Source organism: Macaca nemestrina, chromosome X (assembly GCF_043159975.1).
Source record: "Macaca nemestrina isolate mMacNem1 chromosome X, mMacNem.hap1, whole genome shotgun sequence".
NCBI classification, from domain to species: Eukaryota; Metazoa; Chordata; class Mammalia; order Primates; family Cercopithecidae; genus Macaca; species Macaca nemestrina.
Window position 1 is genome coordinate 24,409,058 of NC_092145.1, and position 8,338 is coordinate 24,417,395.

Sequence of the window (8,338 nt, forward strand, 5' to 3'; positions counted from 1 at the left end):
TATCCCTAGCTCTCAGGAGCTATTAAACCTTGTGATGCATCCTAGTTGCCTTAGTAACCAGTCTCTGACACTGTGGCCTCCAACCACCTGTGCAGAGCATTCTGGGAATATAGACTTGATCTGGATGGCCATCTGATGTGACATTGGACAGGGCAACAGAATCAGACTGTTTCCTCTGACTCACAAACTCGCAGGCCAAACAGATTCTCCTGCCATTTCCTTTGATTCTATGGTGTGCTCTGGGCCATCTGCCTCTCTCATCCCCATGGCTCGTGCTCAGGCTACTCTACCGGGAACAAGGAGAGTAATGACCACTTCTGACCTAGTAGGGATGTTAGCTCCTGAATACCTTGTCTACTTCCCCCTACTCCCTGCTTCTGGTTGCACCCCCCGCCCTGCAAATGTGGTCAGTGTGTCTGGGAGTATTCAGTGCACAATGGATTATGATTATGATTATATGTGTCTGTGCTTTCCGCTGGAATCTGAGGGCCAAAATACTTGGGCAACCAGAGGCGAGCCACCTAAGCCTTCTGCAAAAACCACCACCCTTTGAGTTTTCAAAAAGTTTTAGCAGGGGTGAAGTTCTACTTCTTTCTGGAACCTGACCTGGATCCCATATTCATTAGAGTAATCTCCAAGCCAGTGGTTAGAAAAAAAAAATGTAGCTTTATGTGCCCCACCCCAGCCCAGCAACACACATCAAAGAATAAGATGAGATACCAGATTTCAGAGAAAGCAGCTTGAAAATCACGTTTTCCTCACCAGGAAGGATGGTCAGTGTTTTCTAGGTAAAAATTTTCCAATGGATTTTGGGTTAATATCATCTAATTCTACAAGACCCATGACCCAAAGCTGCTGCACATTTCTAGTTATAATCTGGTTGAGGGGAGAGTTTCTAGTCTCTGAAAAGCTTAGCTCAGCACTGACAGTCTTCTAGTAATTCACCACAGCTGCCTAGGCAACCCTTCCATAACAAAGGCAGGTGAGGCAGGTGGGTCTGAGGACCAATACTGCCATAACAACTGCTTCCAAACTTAAACTTGATGACTGAGAAATACTCATGGTTTCTCCCTCCACCCCCACACACACCACCCAGAGCTGCCGATCACACTGAGCTCCGGGGATTCTGAGAGCTCCAGATAATATAAAAGCATTTTCACATCTGACATCTCAATTCCAGCAACAGCCTAATCAGGGGCCATGGGGAGCTGACATATGATATAGGCTGGGGAGGGGGAGGGGGCAAAGGGGACATGTGGGTCACGAAAGAGCAAGAGGTTTGTAGGTGGTAAGGCCCTCAAAAAGAAAAGTCATTGATGTCAGAAAAGATTATATCCCATTATCTTGGCCATATCCAGTCCCCATTGGGTAGCGAGTAAGCCAATGACATAAATTGCCGCCCCCTTTCCTCCACCCTCCCCCTAATCCCAGCAACTCCTCTCATCTCTTTTCTGGTCTCACTAGAGAAGCCTGGTTGCTGGGAACAGCTCAAGGGGTCACCATGCTCTTCATAGTCACGGCCCTTCTCTCCTGTGGTGAGCACAAGTGGGGGAAGGGGCCCGGGCAGAAGGCCGGGGTGAAATCCCAGTGGGGGAGGGGGCTGAGTCCTGGCAGCAATTTCTTTTGCAGGACTGTGCAATGGGGTATTGATAGAAGAGACTGGTGAGTTTTTCCTGCTCCAGACTGGGACATTCCTCCCTGGAGATCCGAAATAACTACAGAGCGTCAGTGTCATTGGCCAGGGAGTGACTGGTTGGGAGGGAAGGACAGCCAGGAAGGGGCACTTGCTAAAGCTGCTGGCAAAATTCAGCCTCCAACTTTGCCTTTCTGCCTGCAAAATTTCCTCCAAGCTTCTGCACTTTTCTGAGGCTCAGCTATAAGACACCAGCTTCCCCTTTCCCCAGGACCTGAGGAAGGAAGGAAAGAAGGAAAGGATTTGGATTTGGGTTGCAAGGGGAGGTGGGCAGTGTGATCCGGGTAGGGGGTTCAAGGGCAAGGAAGAGGGAGGGGAAGGGAGGCGGGAGGATGGCTTCATTAATTCTGCTGTTTCTAGAAATAGTCATGCCAACCCCTAAGCCTGAGCTGTGGGCAGAGACCAACTTTCCTCTGGCCCCGTGGAAGAACTTAACCCTCTGGTGCAGAAGCCCTTCTGGCTCAACTAAGGAGTTTGTGCTGCTGAAGGACGGGACCGGGTGGATTGCAACTCGCCCGGCCTCAGAGCAGGTCCGGGCTGCCTTTCCCCTTGGCGCCCTGACCCAGAGCCACACCGGGAGCTACCACTGCCATTCATGGGAGGAGATGGCTGTATCGGAGCCCAGTGAGGCACTTGAGCTGCTGGGGACAGGTAAGAAAAGGTAGAGGGTCTCCCGGAGTTATTCCCAGTGCCCCTGGGACTCCAACACTGCTCCTGGGAGTGAGGGAACGAACTCCCAGGGACCCTGGAACCCAAGGGGCTTGTGCTGCATGTAGGAGAGGAGGGGTGCTGAAATGGTAGGGAGTTACGGGGCAGGGGGAGGGGCGGGATGGGAAAGAGAGTGTGAGGAGACTGACTGGAAGAGCCTAGGGCCAGCCCAGAATGAATGTCTTTATTTGCTGACAAAGTGACCCCGAGTATCCCATCTGGGCAACTGCAAACTTCTAACTCCTTTTCCACCCCATTCTGTTTTCCAGACATCCTCCCCAAACCTGTCATTTCTGCTTCCCTCCCAATCCGGGGCCAGGAACTACAACTCCGGTGCAAAGGATGGCTGGCAGGCATGGGGTTTGCTCTGTATAAGGAGGGACAGCAAGAACCTGTCCAGCAACTTGGTGCAGTTGGAAGGGAAGCCGTCTTTACAATCCAAAGAATGGAGGATAAAGACGAAGGCAATTACAGCTGCCGCACTCACACTGAACAACGCCCCTTCAAGTGGTCTGAGCCCAGTGAGCCCCTGGAGCTTGTCATAAAAGGTAGAGCTGAAAAGGATGTGTGAGGAAGAGGGGCGGGGTGGAGGGAAAGGCAAAGCCCTGGGTCAGACACTTCTCTCCCTGCAGCAAACTTTGCTGCTGGTCCTGGGAGCCTGTGTCCAATCTTAGAGCCAGGCAGGCGTGGCGCTGGGAGTGCCAGGGCCTCTGGCTGCACGATATTAATAGCCATAATCGTTATTAATAGCTTTGGTTCATGGAGTGTGATTTAATTTTTCTAATTATTTTCACATCAATTATCTCACTTCACCATAGAGCAACTCTTCAAGGTGAGTGAAGCAGGTACCATTTTCCCCTTGTCCAAATGGGCAAAGTGAGACTCAGAGAATCAGCAGAGCCCCAAGAAAAATTCTACCTTTTTACTAGCCTCCATTGCCTCACACTGAGGATTCATGTGGAGGTAGTGAGGGGTGGGGTTGAAGGGTCCCTGTGTGAGAAGTCTATCTGCAGAGTGGATTTACCTTACTTTTTAAATGCACTTACTTCTGAATGAAATACTATAGAAAGCAGAGAAGCCTCCTAGAACCAATATTTGCTATATTTGCTTTCTCTCTTTCTTGTTCTTAATTTGGTTTTGTGTTGTATTTTGTTATTTTTGTTTTGTTTTGTTTTGTTTTTGTTGTTGTTGTTTTTTGTTTTGTTTTCTTGCCTTCTAGAAATGTACCCTAAGCCCTTCTTCAAGACATGGGCCAGCCCCGTGGTCACTCCTGGTGCCCGAGTGACTTTCAATTGCTCCACCCCCCACCAGCATATGAGCTTTATTCTTTACAAAGATGGAAGTGAAATAGCATCCAGTGACAGGTCCTGGGCAAGTCCAGGGGCCAGTGCAGCTCACTTTCTAATCATTTCGGTGGGCATTGGTGATGGAGGGAATTACAGCTGCCGATATTATGACTTTTCTATCTGGTCTGAGCCCAGCGACCCTGTGGAGCTCGTGGTGACAGGTTAGGAGGGGGGACTCCAGGTAGAGGTGGTGCCAACCCTGGGATGGTGGGTGGAAGGCTGTCAGTGGGAGAGGAAGAAATGTTTCTTCTAAAAAACACTGAGAAAGTGCTTAGGACAGTGGCTGGTCCATAGTGACCAGTCCATGATGCACAGCTCTTCATGTTATTATTACAGGAACAAGAAACAAAGGCGGTGGGGAGGCAAGCAATTCATTTCTGGGGGAATAAATGAGGCAGATGGGGGAGTCCAATTCCAAGAGCTCAGTTCAAGTTGCCCTATTTCTGCACATTTTTATGGCTTGGCCTTGAGCTTTAGGCTCAATGTCCACTTTTTCTCTAGCTGGGCTGTCAGAGATCCGTGGGCTGGACGGCTCTCAGAGAAAGGGAAAAGACCTTGAAATGTCAGCTGCATACTATACAACTATACAACTGTGCATAAGTGGAGTCCCAATTATGTAAACAGTTATAGCTACATGGACATGGAAATGTATATAAAGAATAAATGGCAAAGAAATATTAAAAACACTTATCTTTGAGTGGTAGAATTGTGTTTCCTTCATTAGTTTTTTTTTCTATATTTTCTAATTTTTGACAACAAACATATATTTTGTCTTACAATAACACTTTAAAAGGCTATTTGCAGGATGTGAGGGCTGGGTTTATCTCACGCTGTTGTCTCTTTAATTTCAGAATTCTACCCCAAACCCACTCTCCTGGCACAGCCAGGTCCCGTGGTGTTTCCTGGGAAGAGTGTGACCCTGCGCTGCCAAGGGACTTTCCAGGGCATGAGGTTCGCCCTCTTGCAAGAGGGAGCCCAGGTTCCCTTACAGTTTCAGAGTGTCTCAGGGAACTCAGCTGACTTCCTTCTCCACACTGTTGGAGCAGAGGACTCTGGGAACTATAGCTGTATCTACTATGAGACAACCATGTCAAACAGGGGGTCATATCTCAGTATACCCCTTATGATCTGGGTGACTGGTAAGGACAGAGCGGACATGGGACTGGGATGGAGATCATTGGAGTAGGGGTTAGGGAGGGTAATTCCTCCTAGAAGTCTAGGCTAGGCCATGGAGGGGAACTATTGTGTCCAAGAGGAGAAAGATAGAGGGTTAATTTAAGCAGGAACTGATAAGTTTCTATAGTCACCACTTTACAACCTTGGTCTCTTTCTAGACACATTCCCTAAGCCATGGTTGTTTGCTGAGCCCAGTTCTGTGGTTCCCATGGGGCAGAATGTTACTCTGTGGTGCCGAGGGCCAGTCCATGGTGTAGGATACATTCTGCACAAAGAAGAAGAAGCCACTTCAATGCAGCTCTGGGGATCCACCAGTAATGACGGGGCATTCCCCATCACCAATATATCTGGTGCTAGCATGGGGCGTTACAGCTGCTGCTACCACCCTGACTGGACCAGTTCTATCAAGATACAACCTAGCAACACCCTGGAACTCATAGTCACAGGTAAGGGGAAGAGGCTGTCAAGTGGGCATGGAAGTGGAGAAAGGAGGGAATAGACTGGTTCATGGGAGATAGTTTTCGGAGAGCTCGAGGAGAGGCAACCAATTGTCTTTCCTCTTTATTGAGCAGAGACCCCAGGGGTGATGCACTGGAAAGTGACCTCTTCTCTTTGACCAGGAGTTCATTTCTTCCAGGCTTACTCCCCAAACCCAGCCTATTAGCCCAGCCTGGTCCCATGGTGTCCCCTGGCGAAAATATGACTCTTCAGTGTCAAGGGGAACTGCCAGACTCAACATTTGTCCTGTTGAAGGAGGGGACTCAGGAGCCCTTAGAGCAACAGAGGCCAAGTGGGTACAGGGCTGACTTCTGGATGCCAGCAGTGAGAGGTGAAGATTCTGGGATCTATAGCTGTGTTTATTATTTGGACTCTGCTCCCTTTGCAGCTTCAAATCACAGTGACTCCCTGGAGATCTGGGTGACTGGTAAGGTCCTGGAGACTTCAGTACGAGTCATGATTTTGTAGTTTTTAGCAGTCAGCAATAAGCGGGTAAAGGGCTAAGTTCAGGATCACTTATTCTAACTCTGTGTCCTTGTTGGTTGCAGACAAGCCCCCTAAACCTTCTCTGTCAGCCTGGCCCGGCACCATGTTCAAGCTGGGGAAGGACATCATCCTTCAGTGCCGAGGACCCCTGCCAGGTGTTGAATTTGTCCTAGAACATGATGGAGAAGAAGCACCTCAGCAGTTTTCAGAGGATGGAGACTTTGTCATCAACAATGTAGAAGGAAAAGGCATTGGAAACTACAGCTGCAGCTACCGCCTCCAGGCCTACCCTGATATCTGGTCAGAACCTAGTGATTCCCTGGAGCTGGTGGGGGCAGCAGGTAAGAGAATAATCTCTCCATAATCCTGGTGTGACACACCTGGGATCCCAGGGACAGTCCCCATGGAGACATCTCAAATCAGGAGAATGGAGGGGCTTTGGAACCAGGGACCTATAGTGTGTCCTCTTTCTCCTAAGGATGGTGAGGAGGTGGGACCTTAAATGTTTTTTAAGATAGTGAGTGGGTTTCTTTCCAGGCCTCTTGGCCCCAAGGAAAGGAGGGCTGCTTCTGCCTCAGCATAAACTCTGCCACTGCCCACCTGCACTGTAGTCTTAACACATGGCTCCCACATGAACCCTAAAGAAGACCAGAGTGTGGGGCAATACCAGATTAAGGGGAACATACACACACTAATCTCCATGGCCTTGGTTTCTCCTCTTTCATCACCACAGGGCCTGTGGCTCAGGAGTGCACAGTAGGGAACATTGTCCGAAGTAGCCTAATCGTGGTGGTTGTTGTAGCCTTGGGGGTAGTGCTAGCCATAGAGTGGAAGAAGTGGCCTCGACTGCGAACCAGGTAAATAAATGCCTCATTATGGCCCCCTTCTGTGAACCAGGTGGTGCTAGAAAAGCAATCATACAAATGCTTCCCTAGTATCTGAGCCCCAACATGCAATCTGTTTTCAGGTTCTGGATCCTCCCTTACTCATGTCTTTTTCTTTACATAGAGGCTCAGAGACAGACGGAAGAGACCAGACCATTGCCCTTGAAGAGTGTAACCAAGAAGGAGAACCAGGCACCCCCGCCAATTCTCCTTCATCAACCTCTCGGAGAATCTCTGTGGAACTGCCAGTCCCAATATAATAATCTCCTCCTTTACAAGAGCTTTCCTCTCCTCTATCTTGCTTTCAGAGACCTGTAAATCCAACTAGTTACCCTGCAAGTCAGCCCCATCTGCTGTTCCTTGGTCTCTAATCACCTGAGCTGGGTAAAGGGTGTTCTGGGAGTTGACAGCTCTGCCAGGGTGAGATGTTTCCTGAAGAGAGGTTCCCCACCCCTGTAACTCCTCACTGTACTGATTTACTGGTGCATGAAATTCTATTAAAAATGCATTCTTCTGAATAAAAAGAGCATTCACTATTTAACTGCAAAAACTACAGCTGTGGTCTTCTATTGGTCTGTTTTCCACTAACAATTTAGAAGTGATGTATTGGAGCTGACCTCGATGGCAGAATAAGAGAGTGCAGGGCTACAAGAAAAGAGAAAGTTGTTCAAGGATGGGTGTGGGGAGGGGGCTCCAAAATAGCTACTTCCCAGTTTGGTTTGACACGTATTCACTGACCAGAGTATTATTTTGCCCTTCCATTGGATGAATGAATGAATGGCAACACTCTCTCCCGGTTGAGCCTGAGAAGGGAAAACACAGACATTACATGCATTTCACCATGTTACGTTTGGGTCCATAGTACATCCACTTTCAAACAGCAGGATTGGCCCTCAGCAGAACTTTGAAACTGGAAAAGCGTGCTTTGTGGCCCTTACCTAGCAATCACAGGGTGTAAATGAATTCACTCTTAAGTATGAACAATTAATCAAATCTGATACTTTGCCTCTCTCTAAAGAGAGTCCCATTTTCCCAAAGGAATGTGCATCTAATGGTGGGATCTCAAGAAGCCAGTAAGCAGATGAGGTGGATTATTTGGAACAGGGACCTGCTAGTGCCGCCTCCCAGGATTCCAAATGGGGAAATGGTAGGGGTGGGGGCTAGCTCCCATTCTCAGCCCCTGACCTTTCCCCCTGGATTAAAAGGCCACTTGCCCCATGAATGGGAATTCAGTACACAGTAGGCCATTAGGCCATTTGGATTGGGGTGAGTGGCTTACCTAGTTCCTCAAACCTTGTTAAAGACCTCAGAAAAATTGACCCACAGGTCTGAGAGGGGGTCATGACCCCTTCAAATCTGACCCTAAAGAAGTTAAACTTGCCTCCCAGCACTGTTTAATTCTAAGCTAACACTGTTCAATAGAGCAATGTACAAGGGTACAGCACCTGGTGAGTTATTTAACCCTGGTTATAATAAAGTTTAGAAAGCAACTCCTCTATATGCTTGCATTAGGAAGCATATTTACCCAGCAAGTTAATGAAAAAAAA

General features: G+C 48.4%; 1 protein-coding gene across 4 annotated transcripts in view; it reads left to right on the forward strand.

Annotated features, from left to right (window-relative positions):
* Positions 1 to 7,346, forward strand: part of LOC105481438 (immunoglobulin superfamily member 1) — a 50,889-nt gene extending 43,543 nt beyond the window's left edge. For 3 of the 4 annotated variants that reach the window (XM_011741058.3, XM_024792737.2, XM_011741057.3), the window contains exons 10-20: positions 1,465 to 1,535; positions 1,630 to 1,662; positions 2,054 to 2,344; positions 2,671 to 2,949; positions 3,621 to 3,908; positions 4,599 to 4,886; positions 5,082 to 5,369; positions 5,561 to 5,848; positions 5,970 to 6,248; positions 6,641 to 6,764; positions 6,916 to 7,346. In XM_011741058.3, coding sequence (XP_011739360.1) covers positions 1,465 to 1,535; positions 1,630 to 1,662; positions 2,054 to 2,344; positions 2,671 to 2,949; positions 3,621 to 3,908; positions 4,599 to 4,886; positions 5,082 to 5,369; positions 5,561 to 5,848; positions 5,970 to 6,248; positions 6,641 to 6,764; positions 6,916 to 7,051 — 2,365 coding nt within the window. In that variant the 3' untranslated portion in view covers positions 7,052 to 7,346. The remainder of the gene's footprint in view (positions 1 to 1,464; positions 1,536 to 1,629; positions 1,663 to 2,053; positions 2,345 to 2,670; positions 2,950 to 3,620; positions 3,909 to 4,598; positions 4,887 to 5,081; positions 5,370 to 5,560; positions 5,849 to 5,969; positions 6,249 to 6,640; positions 6,765 to 6,915) is intronic. The other variant, XM_024792739.2, reaches the window with a different exon arrangement.
* The last annotated feature ends 992 nt before the right edge of the window (positions 7,347 to 8,338 follow it).